The sequence below is a fragment of the Euprymna scolopes genome, chromosome 45, assembly GCF_053919585.1.
Source record: "Euprymna scolopes isolate OS-2025 chromosome 45, ASM5391958v1, whole genome shotgun sequence".
Classification (NCBI taxonomy): Eukaryota; Metazoa; Mollusca; class Cephalopoda; order Sepiida; family Sepiolidae; genus Euprymna; species Euprymna scolopes.
Window position 1 is genome coordinate 66,485,669 of NC_136526.1, and position 27,020 is coordinate 66,512,688.

General features: G+C 33.8%; 2 protein-coding genes across 3 annotated transcripts in view; one reads left to right on the forward strand and one right to left on the reverse strand.

The window, feature by feature from the left end:
* LOC145269866 (ran-specific GTPase-activating protein-like) overlaps window positions 1-18,451 on the reverse strand; it is a 38,408-nt gene extending 19,957 nt beyond the window's left edge. The window contains exon 1 of the mRNA XM_080125596.1: window positions 18,305-18,451. Coding sequence (XP_079981722.1) covers window positions 18,305-18,319 — 15 coding nt within the window. The 5' untranslated portion in view covers window positions 18,320-18,451. The remainder of the gene's footprint in view (window positions 1-18,304) is intronic.
* A 186-nt stretch (window positions 18,452-18,637) lies between these two features.
* LOC145269865 (tRNA (uracil-5-)-methyltransferase homolog A-like) overlaps window positions 18,638-27,020 on the forward strand; it is a 79,736-nt gene continuing 71,353 nt past the window's right edge. Inside the window, exons 1-2 of one of the 2 annotated variants that reach the window (XM_080125595.1) lie at window positions 18,638-18,755; window positions 23,058-23,576. In XM_080125595.1, the coding sequence (XP_079981721.1) occupies window positions 23,091-23,576 (486 nt within the window). In that variant the 5' untranslated portion in view covers window positions 18,638-18,755; window positions 23,058-23,090. Of the gene's footprint in view, window positions 18,756-21,846; window positions 21,960-23,057; window positions 23,577-27,020 lie in introns of those variants that run through there. The other variant, XM_080125594.1, reaches the window with a different exon arrangement.

Below are 27,020 nucleotides of genomic sequence, written 5' to 3' on the forward strand. Positions count from 1 at the left end.
CGTTTAATTAATGTTATTTTCTTTTGTAATAGCATTTTATTTTTAAATGACGACGTTTGTACTGTTTATGAATATTACAAGAAAAATAATTACTAAACATTTTTTTCGTGCTGTAATAACGTTATTATTTTAAGAAGCCATTCTTAACATGGGGAGGGTGCAAATGCGCCTAAAAAAGTAGAATCACATTTTACGGAATGTTAATTTACAATAACAGGTATGGCACCCTTGGCACTTCTGCATGTCAGTAACATGGAGATAATGCGTGTAATTTAGTTTCAAGAACCGCCGACAGATGTCGTTTGTCAGGCAAAGAACCGGGGTCGATAACTGTTGTTATAATGAAAAATGATAACAAAAAAAAAAACGGAAGTTTAATTCAACACACAAAACTAAAAACCAAAAAAAAGTTGGGAAATTATTTTAATATTCATTTTAAGAAAATGCTAATAAAAAGTCGATAAAAGTGAGACATAAAAAGCAAAACATAAAAAAAAAGCTATTAATAAATGTTTAGTAATGTATTTAATTTCAATATTCATAAACATTAACGTTGTCATTTAAAAAGTAAGAAGTCGATAAAAGTGATTAAAAGTGAGATATTATTAATGTGTAGTTATGTATTTTATTTCAATAATAATAAACATGAACGTTGTCATTTAAAAAGAGTAAAAAAAGTTTTCCAAAGTCGATAAAACTGATTAAAAGTGAGATATTATTAATGTGTAGTAATGTATTTTATTTCAATATTCATAAACAGTGAAACAATGTCGATAAAAAGTTGTTACTATGGCAACGAAAACATGTCCTTACAAAGTAAGAAAGAAAGAAAGAAAGAAAATAAAAGAACGGAAGGAAAGAGCAAAACGGAAGTTGTGAAAGTTTGGTGCGTTTCACGTAAATGTAAATCCAGGTTTTCATAAAACTCTAACCATGCGGGTTATAACGAAATCGAAGTAATGTAATTGTGAATTCAATTCCAGGTAACGGATTGTGTTCTGTTTTAATGTAATTTTATTAGAATAAATGCTTTATAAATTGTGTTTATGTTTTATGCTAATCAATGGCAAAGTAACCGTGGTTCGTTTCAGCGTAAGTCCAGACCAGTTTTTAGATAAATTCTAACCGGTGATCGGTTTTAAATGTCTCCTGTGAACGTTCTGGAACGGTGTAAGTGAGTGGCGGTGATAGGATGAATTTGTTAGAGAGAGTATACTTTACTACTTCCATTAAATGTAACCGATTTTTACAGTGGACTCTCACCAGACAGAATATAGGAAACTCTGATCAGCAAGATACTGGACAGCTAATAAGCCTATAACATACAACAGATGTCGCGATTCAGTTTGTGAATGATACGGCTGCACCAAATGTATACAGGTGCAGTCTTATAAATGTCAAAGTCGGAGGGGAAAAAATGAGTTCATTTTATTTATATAGAGATTTATTAATTCATAATATTTATTAATTTATTAATTCATAATATTTATTAATTCATAATATTTATTAATTTATTAATTCATAATATTTATTAATTCATAATATTTATTAATTTATTAATTCATAATATTTATCAATTTATTAATTCATAATATTTATTAATTTATTAATTCATAATATTAATTTATTAATTAATAATATTTATTTATTAATTCATAATATTTATTAATTTATTAATTCATAATATTTATTAATTTATTAATTAATAATATTTATTAATTTATTAATTCATAATATTTATTAATTTATTAATTAATAATATTTATTAATTTATTAATTCATAATATTTATTAATTTATTAATTCATAATATTTATTAACTTATAATATTTATAATTGGACAAATAATAAATGAATAAACGTAGAAATATATGTAATTAAAAATATTTATACATCTAATAAAAGATTTAAAGAAGGGCTCTTGGCCTTTGGGCCAGGATCAAAGTGCAGTATCTGTTCTGATGTTGCACTTCACTTTTTTGGTCTCGGTTAATGGAGGAGAAATCCTTCATGACCGATACATTTTTTACTTTTGTTACTATCCAGAGTGCCCCTTTTTGGGGAACTGGTTTTCCTCTACATTAAAAACTGACCTTGTGTCTAACTGCCCTCGTGGGGAGGCAAGTAAAAATTAAAAAAAAAAAAAAAAAAAAAAAGATTCAGACCTAATTAAGCAAAGTTTAGATCTAATTAATCAACGGTTATTAATGTATACACATCAACAAATTTGATAACTAGTTTCATATAAAAATACACATAAATACACACGTTATAGATTTGACTTATCAATATTGCTGAATTTTGTTTGAGAGATCGCTCTTTCCAATGATGCCTCGTTCGTGCGTGTACGATGTGAATGACAAAAGTTTTTAGTGTACATACGAACACGAACACAAGTTTGAGATTTATTTAATAGATGCTCTGTAGTTACATCGAGCTTCACAAATCAATAGACTGGTTTATAAAAGGTGTACTTCAATCGAATAAACATATTTCCCGATAAAAAACATAAAATTAAAAAGATTTTTTCGGTATCAATTGGCCATTTGTATCATTTAATGTCATCAAGAATTAAACGATTGATAAGTTTATTAGATAAAGAGAAGTAACTAATTTTTTTTTATGTGTATGTGTCCACAGAAAGGAATGGGCTGAGTGAAGTGAGAAACAGATGTTGGGAAAACAGGTGAAGAGTTAGAAGTTATGCAAAACGTTTATTCCGGGCAATGCAGAGTTCCACATAAATCCTAAACCGACTAAATCCCATCCACTATAACAATTATTTATTTATACGGGCACAAACACGCTTTCTCTGGTAACGCATTTTTGCTAGTATACATGATAAATAGATACTAACTACACTGTTCTCCTCCCCGTTCCCCACACAAAGAAAAAGGTAATACAGGGTTCTACATTGAGAATGAAACAGTCGCATTTGCGAGTGATTTTTCAAAGTGGCGACTAGAAATAATGAAACGCTTATCTTTTGGCAATTGGATTTCTTTCACTGATAATCTTCCAAAGCTCACTACTGAATGAAAAATATCTTTTCAACTTTTTTTTTTTTTTTTAAATAAAACGAAGTTAAATTATTTAAACAATAAAAGTTTAATAGACTCTTTTTTTTTAACGAAAAAACACCTGAAGAATTTAGAAAGTATCAACATAAAATTTGTTGTATATTTAGAATTACAATTATAAAAAACACAGAAAAATCTTTATGGTGTACATAGTCGTCATAAAACAAAGATGTCATATTCCAAAAATCATATGGGTTTGGCTAGTAACTTTTCTATTCCACTAGTAAACGAAAATATTTAGTTGTCCAAGGTCAACTAACGATAAATTTGTCGATAGTAATACCTGTAATACCTGGGAAGGTGATATCACAACTAATGAACATACAATAACTTGTGTTTTTTTAAATATTAAGCATATGCCTCCTCCCATCTGTCCTTTTGCAACGTTGTCTCCAGTGATTGTCGACGAGAAGGCAAGCCCATTTGCAAGTTCCTCTCTCCCTCCTTTCTGCGCGGCTGGCGTAAAAACATGTCAGTAGCCAGCTGAAGACCTGGACGATAAAGGGCGACCTGATGGTACTATCGAACCCACAAGTAGTTGATCTCCGGGCGTTGGAATCAAGAGTGGCTAGCCATTTCCCGTAACTTGGCTCAGGATCGTCGAAACTGGACTGTGATGGTTCGATATGCAGTTCGTGCTCAGGAGGATAGCCACTACAAATCCACGTTCTTTAATGAGAGTGCTTGGACCAAATGCGTTTTTTTTTTGTTTTTTTTGCTTAGTCTGAATTTTATCTTCCCAATTTTCTTTTATTTAAATAAAAAGGAACTTTTTTTTATTACTTATATTCACTCCAAACAAACTGGAATAAATTAGGGGCCAGATTAATAGGGGCATCTCAAGTGGGGTGTTGTGCAGTAAGATTTTTGTTCACATTACATTTAAATCTCTGCATTTTGGTATAGTGATGGAATAGGGATGGAAATGGAAATGCAAAGGAAGCAGTTTGAGGAAAAAATCTGTCAGAGTAGAAAACTTTTCAGCATGTGGAGTCATTTACAGTGAAGGGGTGAGATTTTGCTGATTGTCTGGTTAGTCAAGGGTATTTACGTTGAGCAAATTCGTCAAAACACAATTCACTGAAGCATTTATACAACTTTTCTTTTTTAACTCACGTTCACCCCTAACAAAGCAGATTGCCACTTGGACGTAAAGGGCTACTATTTGGGACCATGTCTAGGAAAGATTAACAAGATGTTGGTTTACATTACATTTGAACTTCTGCATATCAGTACAGTAAGAAAGGCAAGCAGCAAAAAGGGAATTCTAAAGTCTAGTTGTTTAAGGGAAGAAACTATTAGAGTAGAAAGCTTTCTAGATGCAACATTGCGGTGATGAGGCAGGGGCTGAAACTTAGTAGATGGTGAGAGACATATTAGATTAGAAACTAGTGTTGGAACGATTAATCAGAATCGGAACTTTTGATGGTATCAGAATCAGAAAAATTTGTGTATTTTCCAAAAACGATTCTTTGAAATTTTTTTTTTTTTAATTAATAAAAAAAAATCTTCCCATGCTGATAAGTAATGATAAAACAATATTTTAAAAAAAAATCTTCCCATGCTGATAAGTAACGATAAAAATATTTTTTAAAAAAATCTTCCCATGCTGATAAGTAATGATAAAACAATATTTTAAAAAAAAATCTTCCCATGCTGATAAGTAACGATAAAAATATTTAAAAAAAAAATCTTCCTATGCTGATAAGTAATGATAAAACAATATTTTAAAAAAAAATCTTCCCATGCTGATAAGTAATGATAAAACAATATTTTAAAAAAAAATCTTCCCATGCTGATAAGTAACGATAAAAATATTTTTAAAAAAAATCTTCCCATGCTGATAAGTAATGATAAAACAATATTTTAAAAAAAAATCTTCCCATGCTGATAAGTAACGATAAAAATATTTAAAAAAAAAATCTTCCCATGCTGATAAGTAATGATAAAACAATATTTTAAAAAAAAATCTTCCCATGCTGATAAGTAATGATAAAACAATATTTTAAAAAAAAATCTTCCCATGCTGATAAGTAACGATAAAAATATTTAAAAAAAAAATCTTCCCATGCTGATAAGTAATGATAAAACAATATTTAAAAAAAAAATCTTCCCATGCTGATAAGTAACGATAAAAAATATTTTTAAAAAAAATCTTCCCATGCTGATAAGTAATGATAAAAATATTTTTAAAAAAAATCTTCCCATGCTGATAAGTAACGATAAAAATATTTAAAAAAAAAATCTTCCCATGCTGATAAGTAATGATAAAACAATATTTTAAAAAAAAATCTTCCCATGCTGATAAGTAATGATAAAACAATATTTTAAAAAAAAATCTTCCCATGCTGATAAGTAACGATAAAAAATATTTTTTAAAAAAATCTTCCCATGCTGATAAGTAATGATAAAAATATTTTTAAAAAAAATCTTCCCATGCTGATAAGTAACGATAAAAATATTTAAAAAAAAAATCTTCCCATGCTGATAAGTAACGATAAAAATATTTAAAAAAAAAATCTTCCCATGCTGATAAGTAACGATAAAAAATATTTAAAAAAAAAATCTTCCCATGCTGATAAGTAATGATAAAAATATTTTTAAAAAAAATCTTCCCATGCTGATAAGTAATGATAAAACAATATTTTAAAAAAAATCTTCCCATGCTGATAAGTAACGATAAAAAATATTTAAAAAAAAAATCTTCCCATGCTGATAAGTAACGATAAAAAATATTTAAAAAAAAATCTTCCCATGCTGATAAGTAATGATAAAACAATATTTTAAAAAAAAATCTTCCCATGCTGATAAGTAATGATAAAACAATATTTTAAAAAAAAATCTTCCCATGCTGATAAGTAATGATAAAACAATATTTAAAAAAAAAATCTTCCCATGCTGATAAGTAATGATAAAACAATATTTTAAAAAAAAAATCTTCCCATGCTGATAAGTAATGATAAAACAATATTTTAAAAAAAATCTTCCCATGCTGATAAGTAACGATAAAAATATTTAAAAAAAAAATCTTCCCATGCTGATAAGTAATGATAAAACAATATTTTAAAAAAAAATCTTCCCATGCTGATAAGTAATGATAAAAAATATTTAAAAAAAAATCTTCCCATGCTGATAAGTAATGATAAAACAATATTTAAAAAAAAAATCTTCCCATGCTGATAAGTAATGATAAAACAATATTTTTAAAAAAAATCTTCCCATGCTGATAAGTAATGATAAAACAATATTTTTAAAAAAAATCTTCCCATGCTGATAAGTAACGATAAAAATATTTAAAAAAAAAATATTCCCATGCTGATAAGTAACGATAAAAAATATTTTAAAAAAAAATCTTCCCATGCTGATAAGTAACGATAAAAATATTTAAAAAAAAAATCTTCCCATGCTGATAAGTAATGATAAAACAATATTTTTAAAAAAAATCTTCCCATGCTGATAAGTAATGATAAAACAATATTTAAAAAAAAAATCTTCCCATGCTGATAAGTAATGATAAAACAATATTTTAAAAAAAAATCTTCCCATGCTGATAAGTAATGATAAAAATATTTTAAAAAAAAATCTTCCCATGCTGATAAGTAACGATAAAAATATTTTTAAAAAAAATCTTCCCATGCTGATAAGTAATGATAAAAATATTTTTAAAAAAAATCTTCCCATGCTGATAAGTAACGATAAAAATATTTTTAAAAAAAATCTTCCCATGCTGATAAGTAATGATAAAACAATATTTAAAAAAAAAATCTTCCCATGCTGATAAGTAACGATAAAAATATTTTTAAAAAAAATCTTCCCATGCTGATAAGTAATGATAAAACAATATTTTAAAAAAAAATCTTCCCATGCTGATAAGTAACGATAAAAAATATTTTAAAAAAAAATCTTCCCATGCTGATAAGTAATGATAAAACAATATTTAAAAAAAAAAATCTTCCCATGCTGATAAGTAACGATAAAAATATTTAAAAAAAAAATCTTCCCATGCTGATAAGTAACGATAAAAATATTTTAAAAAAAAATCTTCCCATGCTGATAAGTAACGATAAAAATATTTTTAAAAAAAATCTTCCCATGCTGATAAGTAACGATAAAAATATTTTTAAAAAAAATCTTCCCATGCTGATAAGTAACGATAAAAATATTTTTAAAAAAAATCTTCCCATGCTGATAAGTAACGATAAAAATATTTTAAAAAAAAATCTTCCCATGCTGATAAGTAACGATAAAAATATTTTTAAAAAAAATCTTCCCATGCTGATAAGTAACGATAAAAATATTTTTTAAAAAAATCTTCCCATGCTGATAAGTAACGATAAAAATATTTTTAAAAAAAATCTTCCCATGCTGATAAGTAATGATAAAACAATATTTTAAAAAAAAATCTTCCCATGCTGATAAGTAACGATAAAAATATTTTAAAAAAAAATCTTCCCATGCTGATAAGTAATGATAAAACAATATTTTAAAAAAAAATCTTCCCATGCTGATAAGTAACGATAAAAATATTTTTTAAAAAAATCTTCCCATGCTGATAAGTAATGATAAAAATATTTTTAAAAAAAATCTTCCCATGCTGATAAGTAACGATAAAAATATTTAAAAAAAAAATCTTCCCATGCTGATAAGTAACGATAAAAATATTTTTAAAAAAAATCTTCCCATGCTGATAAGTAACGATAAAAATATTTAAAAAAAAAATCTTCCCATGCTGATAAGTAACGATAAAAATATTTTAAAATACCAGTTAAACTAAAATCTATAGATCATCCCCAACAAATGTATTTTTGTTTGAATGGCTTCGTCGTTTGGTTGTTTTATGGTATATCAACCTTATTCGGGTTATTTAATGCCGAATCCATTTATTTTGGAAATATTCATGTTGCTTTCAGTTATTTTGTAGAAGGTTTTTATTCTTTAAGATTTTTGTATCTGCAATTCCGAGTTTGTAGTGTTTGGTTTTGCATTGGATTTTATTGTTTTTGTTCCCTGCCCTGCAGAACATGAATGAGTTTTGCAATGGGATAGGGAAAAGTGTTACAGTATTAATGTTTGGCACATTTTAAGTTAGGAAACAAGTCAGGAAGTGGGGGAGATAGAAAAGGGAAAGGGGAAATGGGAAGAAGGGAAAAGGGGGAAAAGTTTTTTTGTTTTTTTTTTGTTTTGGTTTTTGGTTTTGCAGAACATAAGAAAAGGAAGTAAAAAAAAAAAATTAAAAAAAGCATCAATGTTAGGCGCATTTCATCTCAGGAAGCCAATATCTTCAGACAGTCTGATCTGGTAGCACAAGTTTATGTCTGAGAAAATATCTACATATGCTTTCTTTTCTTTTTTTTTTTTTTTTTTTTTTTTAGATAACTAGCAGTTCAGCCCGGTGTTGCCCAGGTGTTTGGAGCCGTATGTTGAGCGAAAAAAAAAAAGAGAAAAAAAAAAAAAAAGCCGTCAAATTAAAAAATTTTTCAAACTTTGACTCCTATTATGACCCCTTAACAGCCAAATTTCTGGCTGAAAACGGATTACAAAGATTTTCCCAAATTTCAATACCCTGCATATCAAATTTCGAGTCAGTAGACTTAAAATTGACAGAGTTATTGCGTAGGGAAATGTGGACAGACACGTTCACTTTTATAGATATATAGATTGGGAGAAAATAACTCTATAGTTAAATATTTAAAGATTTATAAAAAACCGGGAAAAACATTGGAATCGTCCCATCACTATAAAAGACGTTATATATTTTGTACATTCATCTTAGTTTATTTTTAATCAGTTCATATGTGTGTCACATTAGTACAGTGGTAACATCACCAGCTTTAAATACTACAGTTTTAATTTCGGTTTCAATTCTAACTGATGGCACCCAAATACTTTTTTTAAATCTAAAATCACGATTCTATAATAATATATACAAAATCTGGACAAATTAAAATATATTTAAGTGTATTTTACAGTAAGGCGAAGCCAGATGCCTCCCCGTTAGTTATTTATATTTGTTGACAACATGGCTCTTAGAATGTACTGCTCGTAGAAAGAAATTTCAGCAAAAGTGGGAACATTCATTTTTTTTAACATTTTTTTACGACAGAAAGAGACGTTATTTTCAGAAAAATATTATTCCTTGGCATTAGTTATTTTCCTAGCCATCTTCTAGCATCTAATTGGGAAGGTTTGGATTTTTTTTTAAAGAATCAAATTGAATAATACAGTTGAGGATGAAAGGTAGATGTGATCAGTCGATTAACTGAATCAGGCCTCTTTGATCCACGGCTCTACGGACAAACTTATCTTTAGTTGACCTTTGACAACTAAATATTTTCGTTTACTAGCCAAACCCACATGATTTTTAGAATATGACATGTTGGTTCTGTATGTACACCATAAAGATCTTTCTGTGTGTTTTTTTTTAAATGAGTAATTCTAAACATACAATAAATTTATGTTGATACTTGAACGTATAAATTTCTTCAGGTATTTTTTTAAACAGCCTTCACAAAAAAAAAAAAAGAAAAAAGACTATATTGTTCTATTAAATTTTTATTGTTTAAATAATTTAACTTTGTTCGTTTTATATATATATATATATATATACATATATATATATAAAATTGAAAATATATTTTTCACTCAGTAGCGAGCTTTGGAAGATTGTCAGTGAAAGAAATACAATCGCCAACAGATGAGGGTTTTATTATTTCTAGTCGCCACTTTGAAAAAAAAACACTCGCAAATGTGACTGTTTCACTTACAATGTAGCGCCACATCTGGGCAGGAGCTGCTAGAAAGGGCTTGTCCTGCCTTGATGGAGTTCAAAATAGACTCGTAGGAGATGTCCTTTTCTCTTCCCTGCAACCTCTATCTCACAAAAGAGATGTTGCGAGTTTATCTCTGATGCATCGTTATTTTCATGGAAAGTGTTCGACTGAGCTTCAGTCTATGGTCCCCCCTCACCAAACTTTCACAAGAAACACCCGTCTAGTTGAAAACACTATCAATAATTCCCCACACTCTTTATCTGTGCCTAAACCTAAACGTAGATTCCATGAACAAATCTTCTTTCTTAGAACTGCACGCCTGTGGAATTGTCTTCTGTTTTCCTGCTGACTACAATATGGTTGTCTTCAAGTCTAACGTAAATAAGCTCTTGATGAGCCGTTCCATATAAGTTATCAAATTTACCGAATTTCCATTACTAATGATTACTATAGTCCAATTTCTACTGTACACTCTTTAACCCTTATCCTTGAGTGGCCTCTTGGCCTTGATAATGCGGTGATGCCTGTGTAAAAAAAAAAAAAAAAGTCCTGTGATCTCGATGTCTAGCCAACATGTGACAAAGATGAAGAAAAATGAACCCGAAAGGAAATTAGACGATGGAGTGTTAATTATAAAAGTAACCCCAACACAAAGAGGTTCTTTTATACACAGAGAACACAACTCTACACAAGTTATGCTAACGATTTTCCCAACTACTGATCGTTTCGGTTGATCTAACGCTCATCTTTTAGATCACAGCCAAACGTGGACTACCTGTGAATTTAATATTTTCTTTGACACTTTCCTTCTTCGGGACAAACAGGTTCAACCTGCCTAGGATGTATGCCATATAACACCCTTCAGCTGCATTTTGTTGAACTCGATTATCCATAATGAATTTTGAACCCCCATCCCCTTTTTTTACACTTTTATACGCCTCAATGCATACGGCATAATCACGTTTGACACACCGGTTCCCGTCAGATCACCAAAGTTAAGCAATGATGAGCCTGGCCAGTACCAGATGGGTGACTATTTGGGACTTCTATGTAATGTATGTTCTCTCTGATTATCTTGGCATTGTTTCCAGTTGTCCTGGACTTCTCCTTGCCACTGGACTCAAGCAGTGCCGATTCAGGAGGAATGTGGTAACCCTTGCCACATAATTATATGCACAGTTGCCCCTACAGGGAGTATCCTTTGTCTTTCGAGACTGAACAGAAACATCAATACATCCCAAATAAGGTACATTGCCACTGAAACGTAAGGGGTTATAGAGAATTGAGGACCAGATATATAGGGGCATGTTAAACAGGAAATTTTGTAGCGAGATGTTTGTTCACATTACATTTAACTTTCTGCATCTTGGTACAGTTAGAGAAACATGGAAGGAATTCAAGCAGAGGAAAAAAGCTATTAAGAGTAGAAATCATCCCTGCATCAGGGGATCTCTACAGTGAAGAGGTTGAATTTTTTGGATTGTCAGGTTAATTAGGGGTATGAGAAGGCACAAATACATCAAGTCTATCAAAACACATTCCATTAAAGTATTTCTAAAACATAGGAATGCAATATTCCAACTATGGGCTGAGTTTAATAGACACTGTGGGATCTATTAGCTTAGAGGTTTTGTTTTTTTTATGTCTAAGTGGGAGAAACCAATGATTGGTGCACCAGTCCAGACGTGACAACAATATTCCACACATGAGCAAATAGCACCTTTGTAGAGAGATAGGATACTGACAGGTGAGATAAGTTTTCTAGCCCAGTAGAGGGAAGCCATCTTATTTGCAGCAGCTTTGGCAATGCCTTCTATGCATTTGTTCCAAGTCATGCTACATGTTAATGTTAGGCCAAAATGTTTGAGTGTTGGACTCTGAAAGTGCTATTAGCTATGGCAATTAGTCGTTGGAAAAGTTTGTTTTAATTGTTAAAGGCAAGTAGTTTTTTCTTAGTAGCATGAAATGTCACCAATTCACAGATATAGATTGGTCTTTATCCATCACAATAACAGTTTAACATTTAAGATGAGAACAAGTCTGAATGATAGAAATTGTCAATCATCGTCTCAAAAAAAATTTTTTGCAGAGATAAGTGCAGTGTAGCAATTGATATCTTTTTTTTTTTTTAAATGGAGGTCACCACTTATCAAGGCCCGGAAGCCATTCGGGGATAAGAGTATCTCAAAAGATTAACAAAAACATCACGGGAAGGTCTGTTACGTCTGCTAATGCTACGATGGTCAACGTCAAGCTCCAAAAGGCATGCAGGATGCTTATTGTCAACCTGAAATCAACCAATCTGCCATCCGTCTGCAGGATGTCCCGAATCGCTTCATCACAGATCTGTCAAGAGGCGTTAGTGAAGGCAGAACGTGACAAGCGAAGCAACAGCAATTGTCATCCCCTATTTGAATATAGGGAGGTGCTGCAGCGACAATCCTGTAAGAGCTTTGCCACTAAAAACACGCTTTAGATGAACAATACCAGCATCCGTCCGCTTGTGTTGGTGGAATAAATGAATCAAAAACAAGTTTCTTCCGACACCGAAAGAAGATCTCCCAGCAGGGTCTGAACCCCCACAGAAAGAGTGGATAACATTCAACCGGGCCCGAGCAAAACTTACCAAAACAAGGAACAACCTGCACAGGTAGAGCGATGTACAGGACACTGTGTCCATGCGGCACCGACGTGCAGACTAGGGATGGATAGCTGGCGAAAGTTTTAGTAGTAGCAGCCGTTAAAAAGCACATATGCAAATTAGGAAGTGTGTGCAGGCTTGTGTCAATAGAAAAAGAAAAAATACTCCGCAAGGTCAAAGTCGGTGCCGGAAAAGATGGATGTTTAAAGTTGAAGGCAAGAAATGGTTAGCTAATGTCAGCATGTGGTGAAGAGAGAAAGAGAAGATTGATCTAGGCGAGGTGGACGTGTGGCCCTATGGTGGCAGCAAGAGACTGGTGTTGAGATGGCAGGATTTTGGTTATCTCATTGCAAACGAAATAAAGAGTTAGAAAAATACAAGCCATGCATGCGTGTCCCCCTCTGGTGCTGCATGTGAGATGACACCACAAAAAATAGTGAAGAAATGATGAATGTGAGAAGTGTGTACAGCCAACGTTGCCTTCACATTTTCACCAAGTTTCAGAAAAATTTAATGGATGGAGCAAAAGTTATGGGGTAAAAAGTGTTATTTTTTGCAATTTTGGGGCATTTGTGACCCCCTTTTAAGCTCTTGGGAATGCCAAATCCCAGTGAAAATGGACAAACGATGCAATTTCATGTCTTAAGAAATGTATATTTGAATTCAGCACCATGTAAAACCACTATATTGACATAAATATCAAGTTCTTGAGTAGCATGAAATGAGCTCGAAAAAGGCATGTTTTATTAGCACTAAAAGTCCCCGGAGACATAAACCAGAATTTTGCCAGGGTCACTCATACTGGATTTATATTAAGAAAAATGGACTCCACATTTTAAGCAAGTTTCAGATGGATGGATAAAAAGTTATGGGGGAAAAAACGTAATTTTTGGCCATTTTGGAGAATTTTTGACCTCTTGAGCCTCTGTAGCGCAACTGGAATTTTTGCAGAAAATTATTTTTTTACTGTGCACATCTATTTAATAAAATACAATTTGTGGCAAAATTTCAGGAAAAACTAATGGATAGTTAGTTGGCAATCATCCGGACTAATGGACACATGAACGGATGCCATTAAAAACATAGACCCCCTCTACGATAAATAGAGGACCATCAGATATTTTACATGATTTATACTTGCGTAATATTTGCATTAAAAGGTAAACACTAAAATATTTCGACATATATTCATGCATGCGTATGTGTATATATTATATATATATATATATATATATATTTGTTTAAAAAAATTTCCTACCAAACTCCTTTATCAGTTTTTGGTCTACAGACATGAAACTTAATATATAGGGTATTTAAACCCGTTAAAAAAAACAAAAAAACAAGAAGCAGGCATTGTTTGAAAAGTAACGGTAATAAATGTCTTTTGCTAAAACAAGCCAAGTCAGATTTATTTTTTTGGTTTGTTCCTTTTCGACGGTGCCAGATGGTGTGGGGGCCCGACAGAGGTTTGAACTTTAACGAACACAGTCCAAGCATAGGTGTGACATCACACAATGAGTTGATAAACAGCAAAAACAAGAAAAAAAAAATGTTTCGGATCATTTTTTTATCATTTTTTTTATTTCATGCCGTCAATAGTTACGTTTGCCCAAATTAATCTTAAAGAAGATTATTTTTTAAAAAAGAAAAAAAAAAGCAATTTTTTTTACAATCGTTAACAATTAAGCATCTTCTGATCTCCATTGCAACGTTGCCAACTTCAATCGAAGCATAGAACGAAAAAGATGTGAACTAAGAAAGTAGAAACTTGAAAGACCCCCCCCCACCCACCCCATCGCTGCCTCCATCTTAGTTATGGCTTGACAGGCTAAAAGGATTAGGGTTGGTTGTGTATTTTACTGCAAGAACAGAATCGTATGAAAGTAATCTCATCCAAATCATATTGGTACGATATGTCGACCGCATCATCATAAGGCAAAAACAAGCAAAAGGTACGCGTTTCTCACATCTGGAAGGAGTTTTTTCTTTTTCTTTTTTTACAAAGGAGTCACTACTTATCAAGGCCCAGAAGCCACTCGAGGATAAGGGTTAATGAGTGTACAGTAGTCAATAGGAAAATAGTGTAGTAATCGTTAATAGTGGGAATTGGGTAAATTGGATTTATGGGGATGGCTCATCAAGAACTTGTTTACATTGAACTTGAAGACAGCCATATTGTAATCAGAAAGCAGTAAAAGTATATTTTTTTATATTGTCATTTTCTTATTTTATTGATGGAGACTTTTTGATATCGCCCAATTCTACTAAAGTCCCTAATATATTTAAAGTACAATAATTATCTAATAGCCCCCTGAACACCCTCTCTTCTCCCTCCAATGTATACACCCTAACCCTAACCCCCTATACAAGATCCCCTATGACTATTGCTAGACGTCGCATCTTTATCATCTTGTGACCTAGCAACCCCCGCTTCCTCTTCTGATGAGAAACAATAGGCTTCGAAATGACTGGCATAAAGAGCATTCATAACCCATGACAGGTAGTTACCTTTGGGACCTCATGCTGGTCACATAGATATTTGCTAGTGTTGGAACGATTCATCAAAATCAGAAAAAAAAAAAAAAGCAGGACTTTTTGTGGCATCAGAAGTGAAATGTGATCCTAGTTTCCATGTTTTTATGGAAGGCAGTAATTGCTGAGGAGGCTGTTAGGAGATTCGGTGTTCCTGTCCCGTCGTGGTTACCACCTGACGAAGGCCAGAGGAATAGTTGGTCGAAACATCGTGAAGCAACAACTAAACAGATGAAGATAATAATCCATAATAATAAATTAATATTTCGTAGGTTTTTTTTGTGTGGTAATCCGACTTCTATATTTAGAAATTTAAAAAGAATCGGAATCAGTAATTATATCGGAATCACCCCATCACTAGATTGTTTTTTTCAGTTTTTTTTTTTGTGCATTGGAACAGGATCCCATGTAAAGCATTATTCCAGATTTTACAAGGGATGTTCCAAAAGTAATGCCTACTATTTTTTTTTATTCCACTCAAAATGGATCAGAGGGGACTGCAAATTTGCATTGGTTTGATGATTGAAATGACCTGAAAGTGTCATCTCTCTGTTGCAGATATTGACGATGTGAGACTCTAAGAAAGCAACCCGTCATGAATGTGCGTCAGACCCAGAGATGCATCAATGAATTTCTCCAAGCAAAAATATTTGAAATGACCAACATTCACCGGCGCCTGTTGAACGTTTATGAATCCGATGCAAGACACGCCTGCAACATTGATATATTCTTTGGCGCATGTAGCGATAAAAGTAAATATATATTCGTGCTAAAAAGTTACTTATGTCTGAAAGTATCCTGTTCTCTACAAGGTCACCATTCACCCATGTATGGAGTACTGCGATCACATTTGGGCTGGTGCATCTGCTACTAGTCTCTAATTCCTCCTGGACAGAGTTCAAAAGAGTTGTCAACCTGATAGGTCCCAAACTGTCATCTAAGCTTCAGCCTCTGTCCCATTGACGAAATGTTGCATCCCTCTGCCTGTTTTACAAGTATTTTAATGGCAGATGCTCTGACGAACTGCAAGCACTCGTACCCCCTCGACAAACCCGACAAGCAGCGAAATCCCACCCCTACACAGTAGAGATCCCTAGATGTAAGAAGGCATTCTACACTAATAGCTTCTTCTCTAGAACTGTTAGACTTTGGAACTTCTTTCCGGGTTCCTGCTTCCCTAACTGTACTGATATGCAGAAGTTCAAGTGTAATATGAACAGACATCAACTTCCTACATAGTATCCCTGCAACTTATGTCCCCGATAGTAGCCCTACATCAAAGTGGCAATGTGCCTTGTTTGGGATGAAAATTAAATAAAGTATATATATATATATATATGTGTGTGTGTGTGTGTGTGTGTGTGTGTGTGTAAGAAATAAATGTTACCAAAGGCAAGATACTCTTCTACTTACCTGGATCAGTTTTTTTGTGGTTTAACTTATTTTAAAGCGTTTATATACTTCAAAACACAAGTAGTGCCATATGCTTAAGTTAGAACAAGAACATAATGGTCGACACGAGATTCATTTGGGGAGTTTCGATAATTGCTCAAAAATCGAAAATCAAAAAAAAAAAAATACTGCCTACCCAATAAATTTCTACTGTGGTATTTACTGGGTGGCTTTCTACCAGTATTTTTAATTTTTAATGGACTTTTTTTTGTGAAACTTGAACAAAAAATACATTTTCTTGGCCTTCGAGCTAAGATCGACGTGTAGTATCTTTTCTGTCCTTTGTCGGAGGATGGGGAAATCCTTTTTGATTAGGCGAAGAGATAAAAGGAGAGGTTTAAAAAATGAAGAGGTGACGAATATACACATTTATGAACCCGCGATTTTTTTTTTTTTTTACATGGGGGTCACTTATCAAAGCATGAAGTACAGTAATCAATGAGATAGTAATGTATTTCCACGAAGTTACTCGGGTGTGCCCCCGGCAGGTGACGGGAAGAACCGAAAACGGTCGACAAATACTTTTCCTGGATATAAAGATATTTCTTTTCCAATGTCATGAATTTCAGTGGTCGTCGCCATTCTTAACACGTGCGTTTTTTGTAATAAGACTCGCCCGGTCGTTTCCGATCCTTCCCGTCATCTGCCGGGCCCGGGCACACCCAAGAAACTTCGTGGAAATCGCGGGTCGATAAATGCAGAAGTACCTATTTGATTTTTAAACTTCAATTGAAACCAAATATTTTAAATTCGGCAGTTTAAAGGTTTCAGAATTACTTTTGAATAAATACGACAGTAAAAACATGATCCTAAAATTAAATTAATAGTATTTTCAAGTTTTTACCATATCTTTTATTAAATTGTTAGGTGAAAGCACAGAAGAATTACAAGACACCCGCCCCCTCTCTATGATAAGAATGGCTTTCTAAATAATTTCAACACGGTATAATAGTTATAGGGGGGATTCTTATTTAGAATTCGACTTAATTAAAAAAAAAAGATACATGTAGAAAAGTCTTTATAATGTACGTACCTGTTACATATTCCAAAAATCACGTAAATTGATCAAATTTTATTACAAAGGGAGCCGTAATTTTTTGATCGGTCATGTATAATAAAATAAGGGGGAAGCAACTCAGTTCGAACTATCGAGATCAAAATAAGCCTTGTAATGGCTATATTTCCTATTAAAGTAAGGAATTTGATTTTGTTAGTTTCAAAAATAAAGTACTTGATCAATTTAAGCGATTTTTGGAATACATCATAAAAATTTACATTTTTTTTTTTAAATTAGGTCGAATTCTAAATATGAACCATTTTTTTTTTTTTTTTGCAATGCATCGACATGTCCATGGGTCACAAATCGCGCCAAAGCAAACTCATTTTGGTACTTGTGTATTTATTGAACCATGCTGAAATAAAAGCATTATTTAGAAAGCCATTCTTAACATGCGGAGAGGAGGATATTTTGTAACGATTTTGTACTTTCACCTAACAATTTAATACTAAAAAAACGAGATCGTTAAACTTTATTTAACTTGAAAATACTATTTTTTTTTTTAAATATAGCACGGTAACACAAGTGCACAAGCACCGATTTTTGTTTTCTAAATTCGATATTTTAAAAAATTAACAAAAACAAAAGTTTATATTTTTGATAAAAGAAAACTTGACGCCATTCGTCGTTTCCTTCTTTTGGTTTTTTCTAAAATGTTTTAATTCTTTAAAAGTTCGTATCGTCTTTAAACACGTCCAGCGATAAAACATCGCTACAAAATGGTCGAAATAAATCAATTGTGATCCGTTACTAAAAATATTGGTCATATTTACCTTCTCATCTGCCATTTTTCACGTTGATGGTGATTGATTGCTGGTCGAAAACGGTAAAAATAATGGAAACCTTCTCAAGTCGTCTTTCTTTTTTTTCACGCGATGACCAAACAATTCGCGCTGATTTCAAAATGAGGGTAGCTCAAATCTAGCCACATTTTTCGTTTCGTATCTTGTTTATATTTTTAATAAATAAACAACATTCCTTCAAATTACCAAATTTGATTTTTAAAAATGATAAACTAATTAATATTCAATATCTTATTTTCGTCTAATCAAAACTAATTTTTTTTAAGTTAAAAAAAAAAAAAAAATTAAGCATATTTTTGGGGATGCTAGCTCTGCATAAAAACTTCCAACATGGTCGCCCCTTCATAAGAACGTGGTTTGAGTAAAATTATTATATAATTATTATTATCAGTAGTTTTTAAATTATCTGAAAGCAAAAAAAGTAAGTATAATTTTTATTTGTGTTCATTTCAAATTATTATTTGTAATTCTCTTAATCTCTTTACGACCTGCCCCAGCGTAGTATAAACACCCCCAACCACCCATGTTAAGAACAGCTTTCGGAATACCCTCCCACACACCATCTCCCCATGTTAAGACCGGCTTTCGAGGTTGGGGGTGTTTATTCCGAGAGCCATTCTTAACATGGGGAGGCTGGGGTGCTTATAATACGCTGGGGCACATCGTAAAAATTTACCAAACGTGTTTCTTGTTTTACCGACATTTCGAACGGTAGACGCCACAAAGTGTAGTATCTGTTCGGTTGTCGAACAGTGAAAGACTGAGACAATTTTTGTCTCAATCCAGAGTTCCACTTTTTGAGGAGCTGGATTTAACCCACATTAAAAACTGACTTTGTATCTAAGTCTGCCCTCGCCAGCATAAAGGGACTCTAGGAACAAAGTGTAGTATCTGTCTTGAAGTACTTATCCAGAATACAACCCAATTTCTAGCATCTTCGTGTTGGCATCTTCCAGCATGCTTACGTAAGCAGCCGAGATAAGCCGATGCAAAAAATTCAAAACGCTGCAAGTCGCTGCATTGTAATCAAACAACAACAAAAAAAAATCATCGCTGCAATCTTGCATCCCTGTCTGTACCTGTTTTAAAAAATATTTTGAACTCATTGCACTTGTGTCCCCTCGACGAACATATCCCCGACAAATCCGCTTAGCAACAAAATCTCACCCCTTCACTGTTGAGGTCCCTAAATGGCTGAAAGTTTCTTCCCTCGACAGCTAGATTTTGGAATTCCCTTCCTGCTCCTTGTTTCCCTGACTTGCAGAAGTTTAAATGTAATGTAAACCAACATCTAGTTCATCTCCTCTAGACATGCTCCCAAATAATACCACCTTACGTCCAAGTGATGATATGCCTTGTTTGGGGGTGAACTTGACTACACAATGAAAAGTGAAAGGTTGGGCCATGTCCACCGAATGGAAGATGGGTGAATTCCAAATGACATCCTGTATGGAAGAGCTGGCATCTGAGAGACGATCCGCTAGTCACCCCTAACTCCGAAATAAAGATGTCGTGAGATACGATATAGAAACAATCAACATCAACATTGGATCTCGGAAAAAGCATTTATCTCTGCCTAAACCTAAACATGGATTCCATGAACAAAGTTTCTTTCCTTAGATCTGCACACCTGTGAAACTTTCTTCTATTTTCCTGCTTTCCAAACTGACTACAATATGGTCGTCTTCAAGTCCAACAAGTTCTTGATGAGCCATCATCTTAAGTGATCCAATTTACCAAATATCCACTACTAACGATTACTACGACAACCCTTATCCTCAAGTGGCCTCCAGGCCTTGATAAGTGGTTACTCCTTTGTAAAAAAAAAAAAAAAGCTTAAAATAATCCAATGAAAGAAAGAAGAATCAATTTTGACCAAAGTTAACACCTTACACAGCCTAACATGACAAATGTATTTGAGGAGTTTTATTACAACACAAGCCGAAAGGCCCGGCATATAAAATCAACAGTAGGTTCTTTGATATGACAGAGGCTCGTTTGAAATGAATGTTTCTGTTTGAAGCACAGTTGTACTATGATACTTGAATTTTTCGTTTTAAACTTAAATTCAAGACATTATCACCGCACAAGCCGAAAAACCAGGCATATAAAATCAACTGTAGGCAATCAATTGATTTGATTGAAAACTGGGCGATTTCACCAATTTTGATGACAAAAAAAAAAGAAATATGGGAGTGTAAAACATTTGTTGATTATCATTCAATCCCGGGCAACATCGGGTCTCCCTGCTAGTTATTATTATTTGTACTAACTAGGAGTTCTACAAATAATTTTTGCAATATATCTTGCCTTTCTGTGTTCTTGCTACATTTTTTTTTTTTATTACATTTTCACCCCAAACAAGGCACATTGCCATTTTGTTGTAGGGAGCTACTATCAGGGACATAAGCATCAGGGGTACTATGTAGGGAGTTGGGCAGCAAGATGTCGGTTCACGTTGCACTTGAACTTCAGCATGTCAGTACAGTCGGGAAAGCAGGGACCCAGAAGGGAATTCCAAAGTTTAGCGGTTCTGGGGAAGGAGCTACTGGAGTAGAAGGCTCTCTTGCATCTAGGGATCTCTACTGTGAAGGGGTGAGATTTAGCTGTTTGTCAGGGGTATTTACGTCGAGGAGGCACAAGTGCTTGCAGTTTGTCAGAGCATTCACCGTTAAAGTACTTGTAGAACAGGCAGAGGGATGCAACATTTCGTCGATGTGACAGAGGCTGATGTTTAGCTGACAGTTCAGGACCTATCAGATTGGCGACTCTCTTTTGAACATTGTCTAGGAGCGAGAGACTAGTGGCAGATGCACCAGCCCAAATATGACAACAATATTCCATACATGGGCGAATGGTGGCCTTATAGAGGTATAGGATACTTTCAGGCATTAATAGTTTTCTAGCACGGTAGAGAGAACCTACCTTCTTCGCAGCGGTCCTGGCAATGTTCTCAGTGTAGTTGTTCCAACTCTTGTTTCCTGTGAATGTTAGGCCGAGGAGTTTAAAAGATGTACTTTCAGATAAAGAGTCATTGGCCATTGCTATTGGTGGTAGGGAAGGTTTCTTGTAATTATTGAAGGAAACAAGTTTAGTCTTGGCAGCATTGAAGGTGACCATCCATTTTTGTCCCCATTCCACTATGGATCAGAGGTCTTCCTCTAGTGTTTTTGCCATTTCTTTAGATATGTGTTTATTTGTTTTCCTGTCGTGTCTGTTATAGAGCGTGGTGTCGTCAGCATACGTACCACCCATCTCACGGACAATTTTGTCAGGGAGGTCATTTATGAATATTAGGAATAACAGAGGTCCAAGGATAGACCCCTGAAGCACTCCCGCATTTATATCATATTGTTTAGATGTACGACCGTCAAGGACAACCTGGATTTTTCTCTTATCTAAGAAGGATCTAATTATGTTATGTATTCTTCCAGTGATACCTTAAAGTTAATTCGAAGGCAGATGCTGACCAACTTCATGTAAAAAGGAAAGACTGAGAAGTGGACTGGGGACTGTTTACTGGCTGCCTACGTTACAAAAATGTGAGATACGACATGAACGTGATTGACATTGGGTCTTGGGAGAGCATTGCAGATAACCACTGGAAATGGAAAGGAACCCTGAGGTAATTGCCAAGGCTGCTGTGAAGAAGGTTGGCTCTCTCTACCGTGCTAGGAGGTTACTCGCACGTGAGAGTATCCTGTACCTACAAAGCCGCTATGTGCTCATGCATGGAGTATTGTTGCCACATCTAGACTCGTGCATCTGTCACTAGTCTCTCACTCCTAGACCGGGTTAAAAAAACGAGTCATCAACCTATGCACTTAGCATCTTTTTTACTTGTTTTTTAATGAAATGTGCTCTGATGAACTCAAAGCTCTTGTAATCCCCATGACATAAATACCCCCCCACAAATCTAACAATCAGCAAAATCCCACCCCTACACAGTAGAGACCCATAGATGCCAGAAAGCCTTCTACTCAAATAGTTTCTTCCCTCGAACTGCTAGACTTTGGAATTCCTTCCTGTGTCCTTGCTTCCCAACTGTACTGACATGCAGAAGTTCAAGTGTAATGTGAACGGACATCTCACTACCCAACTCCCTACATTGTATCCCTGTAAATTTGGACTCAAATAGTAACCCCTTACCTCAAAGTGGCACTGTGCCTTGTTTGAGATGAAAATATCAATAATAAAAAAAAACACAAGCCTTGAAACAAACATTTGATTTGAATGCAGGGGAGGAGATTTTCATGAACGTTGTCGTTGAAAACGTGCACGCAGAAATAGGGCTCTACGGACAGACTTATCTTTAGTTGACCTTTGACAACTAAATATTTTCATTTACTAGCCAAATAGAAAAGTTGCTAGCCAAACCCACATGATTTTTAGAATATGACATCTTCGTTCTGTGACGAGTAAACAATCTTTTCATTTTAACTTAAGGGAACATTTTTTCAGTTTTTTTCAATATTTCTCCTAAGTCTGAAAAACTTGTTTGTTTTTTTTTCTTTGTAAAAAACAAACAAAACAGCAATTTGTGAGGATTAACTTGTCATGTTTTAATGTGTTTTAATATGCTTTAATGTGTTCTGCTTCAATTTGTCATATCTTAATTATTTGTTGTGCCAAAATTTGTTGAACTTAAATTTGTCGTGCCTTAATTTTTTGTTGTACTTTATTTTTTGTCGTGCCTTAACTTTATCTTGTTTTCATATTTCAGTCGACTTTGTTCAGATTTGAAACAGCATCAAGAATGGATGAAGCCAAGATCACCAGTGATGATAAAAATCCATCATCAAATGCATCCAATGTAATCCAACTTCCATTGGAAGTTGCTAAGAATGATGTTGGCCATGAAACAAATCCATCTGTGCATTCGTCCAATACAGTTATGCCCCCAAAAGAAGCTGGTACAAATGATGCGGCCGGTGAGACAGATTCGTCAGTGGAGTCATCCAATGTTGTCCAGTCTCCATTGGAAGACGCTAAAACTGACCCCAGCTGTGAGAGAAATCCTTCGGCAGATAAAACCGATACGAAAGTGACAACCGAATCAGAATTGGTGTCTGCCACTGCAGACTCTGCGATGCCAAACCCATCCAAAAAGTCTGACGACGAGAAGAGCAAGACGGAAGAACTGTTGCTGCAGAAGGAGGAATATTCTTATATTCAACGCGACATTTTTACTTCAGAAATATTCAAGATAGAAATTCAACAAATGCCGCGTTTTGGATTCTCAGTAAGTAAACTTTTTTATTTTTACCCGTACTGAAGTGGCATTCACGCTAGGCAGGTTTCAACCAGCTTCCTCCAAAGGAGGAAGTTTCATGGGAGTGTGAATTTCACAATCCGTCTTCAGTCACATGTATCTGACAATGTAAGAATGAGCCAAAGTTTTATTTGGTTACTAGCTGTTAATACCCCGCGTTGCCATGTAAAAAAAACATATTGCTGAGCGGAGAATTTAGTCACATACTATATACGACACACCAAATATCCTAAGTTTTTACGATTTTCCTGAAAGTAAACCATATTTTGAATTTTTGGAAACATAAAACAGTCATCTTCATCTTTGAAATTTAAACAGGGAAATAAAATCTCATAGATTAAAGGGAAATAACTCAGGGGTTAAATGAAAAACTTCCGTTTTTAAAAATAACTGATGTTGGTTATACAAATAATTAAAAATAAATGTAAATTAAATTAAATCCAAAATAAATTAAAAATAAATTAAATAAATCAACTTTATATCATATTTCTAAATAGAATACTTTAAACAATCCTATTACTAATTTCCATTAAAAATTTAGACCTAATTATTAAAACAGATTTTTGTTAATCTAATATGTAAATGAGATAATCTCGTGAATATTGATTGTTTTTGAATAAATATGAGCAAACAGTTAATAAATATATATATATAAAAAATAAAAATTACAATAAGTTTATCAAGGTAATCAAAATGGTAAACTTAAAATATATTATAAATATTAAAGAGTTAATATTTACAAGTAAAGTAATCTCAACCAGATGTAAAAGCTCAATAAAACCGAAAAGGAAATAGAGCTTATAATATGAACAAATGATTAATAAAACATGTTAAAAGACATCTTGAAAAAGAGTTAAAAACATATTTAATTTTAAAAAAGGAAGCACAAGATAAGTGGATAGTCCTTAATCCGCGGAGTTTCGAAGAAATACTCTCCTTTTCATCAGAGGGCAGGAATTAGCAAAATGCAGGATCGGATTTTGCATATAAAAGTATTTAATGAAACTACAAGTAAGTCACAGATCTTACTTGGTTAAAAAAAAAAAAGGGGTGAGGTAAGGGGAATAGGAGGTAAAAGAAAAATGATAAAAAGATTTCACATGAATGGATAGTCCGGTGAAGGGTAAAAAATCCAAGAATGGTAAAATCCAAAACGGTCAAATTTAAAATTTCCAATCCAATGGGTAAATTCCAAATGGTCCAAAATGATCCAAAAGGCAGAGTTCCTTGGAAAAATCGCAAATGGAATGAATTCCAAATCATTAAAAGAAAAAGCACTGGAGAGAATATTTAAAACACGTCTGTCAAGGCTGGAGGAATCAAGTAAATTCAATTGAACAATGTTTTGCTTCAGCTGGACTGAAACGATGACATGGACCTAGGGATAACAAATACTTGTACATAAGGGGACTTCAAACGAGGAGAGAAGAAAGTGTTCCAATTGATGGAGAGTTAGACTAATGTTCTTTGGTGAAGAAGAAGAAGAGGAGCCTATATAATAACAACAGAGTCTGTAAACGTTTAAGAGTTCGATAAACGATATGACAGTAACAACTGGGATGAATTCATGTATCTGTTTCTTTGAAAGATGACACCATACAAATTTATGTTTCGATTAACATTTATTCACACGCTGTCAACATTTCAGAGATTACTTTCACTTCACATTTTGGATTTTGACTTTAACGGCTTCCACGGTGTCCTCTCCCCAGCTTCTCGCTGGACTTCTTTGACTTTCAACTCTTGACTAACTGCTACGTATCTTTCCAAGCTCTCTCTTAAGATCCACGTCATCTTAAGTGACTTCTACGTCAGACTCTAATAGAGGTCAGACCTATTTTGAAATTATTGTTTATGCTAGTTATGAAAACTAATATTTCTTTTTCTGAAAACACATTTGTTTTTATTTTTATCTAAAATTCCTTCTTGTTATTGCTTATAGAATCTAGTCAAGTTAAATTCCTAAAACATCATTTAACCATATTTTTATTCAATTTTCACCCCAAACAAGGCACAGTGCCACTTTGAAGTAGGGGGCTACTATCAGGGACATCAGGGGTATTATGAAGGGAGATGAGCAGCAAGATTTCTGGTCACATTACACTTCTGCATGTCAGTACAGTTGGGAAAGCAGAATCCTGGAAGGGAGTTCCAAAGTCTAGTAGTTCTGGGGAAGAAATTATTGGAGTAGAAGGCTTTCTTACGTCTAGGAATCTCAACTGTAGGGGTGAGATTAAGCTGTTTGTTGGGGGGTATTTAGGTCGAGGGCTGGTAGTTTGTCAGAGCATTTACGATTAAAATACTTGTAGAACAGGCAGAGGGATGCAGCATTTTGTAATATTTGTCCTTCAATTACATTTTTCTCTTTAAAACAAATCTGATCCAACTACACAATAATAATAATCTTTTTGCTCGGGTAATTCGGCAATACTCATGCAACACTGGCAGATTGGTCTTTTCTCATTGGATTCAAAACTAGAACGTCTCACACTCTTTCCAATCTCACTCTCCAGACATGAATCTTGTCACGATCTTCCCAAAATCTCACTTCTACAAACTGAACCTGTGACGTTACAATCAAAAGACATCTTTACATTGTTGGCCTCGTCTGGTGTTGACTGCATGATTTTTCACAAAACAACTTGCAGTTGCGTTTGCGACAGACCTTGTGGGGGACCCAGTGTGCAGTTTATATACCAGTTGTATAGGCTGGATCCCCTCTTTGTAGGCTGCGTATATGAACCGGTTACGTGAATAGGCTGCGTGTTCGATCAGCTGGATGGTTAGAGGTCGTCGTTACTAGGACAGCGTAATAAGGAAAACAATCAACAATAAGTGCACGTGTTACGAGTACATTTAAGACATTGAAATAAAACACGCTGAAACGGGATCATATATTTACGTATGTACAAGGAATATTTATTTACACAGAAACGTTACGAATGTTACAGAGTGTTTGTGTGTTTATAACTTAGCATGCATGTAGATAAACGTTCATTGTGTGTATGCATGCGTGAATGTATGCAAGAGTTCATCGAAACATATGTTGGGAGTTCATTGTATGTGTAAGAGTTGGTTTATACGAGTTTCATACCTGTATTGAGAAAAGATAAACGCCCTGTCAAAGCATAGACGTAATTTGCGTGCCACTCACATTTGAGGTTTGAATTGAAGGCAAACACGTGTTGTCAGCTCCATGTCTTCAGTGGAAAGAGAAAGAAGAGAGAGAGAAAACGGAAGAGGAAAATAGAGCGCCGCCTGTTGGGCAAAGTGGAGGTTATCACAGGGGCGACAACTGATGTGTTGGTTAAAAGGTGTATGCATGGATGTGTGTGCGGTTTGCTTAAATGCATGTTACATTAAAAAGGCATATTCCTATAACCTCCTGAACTTTTCACCAACTTTCGAAATTAA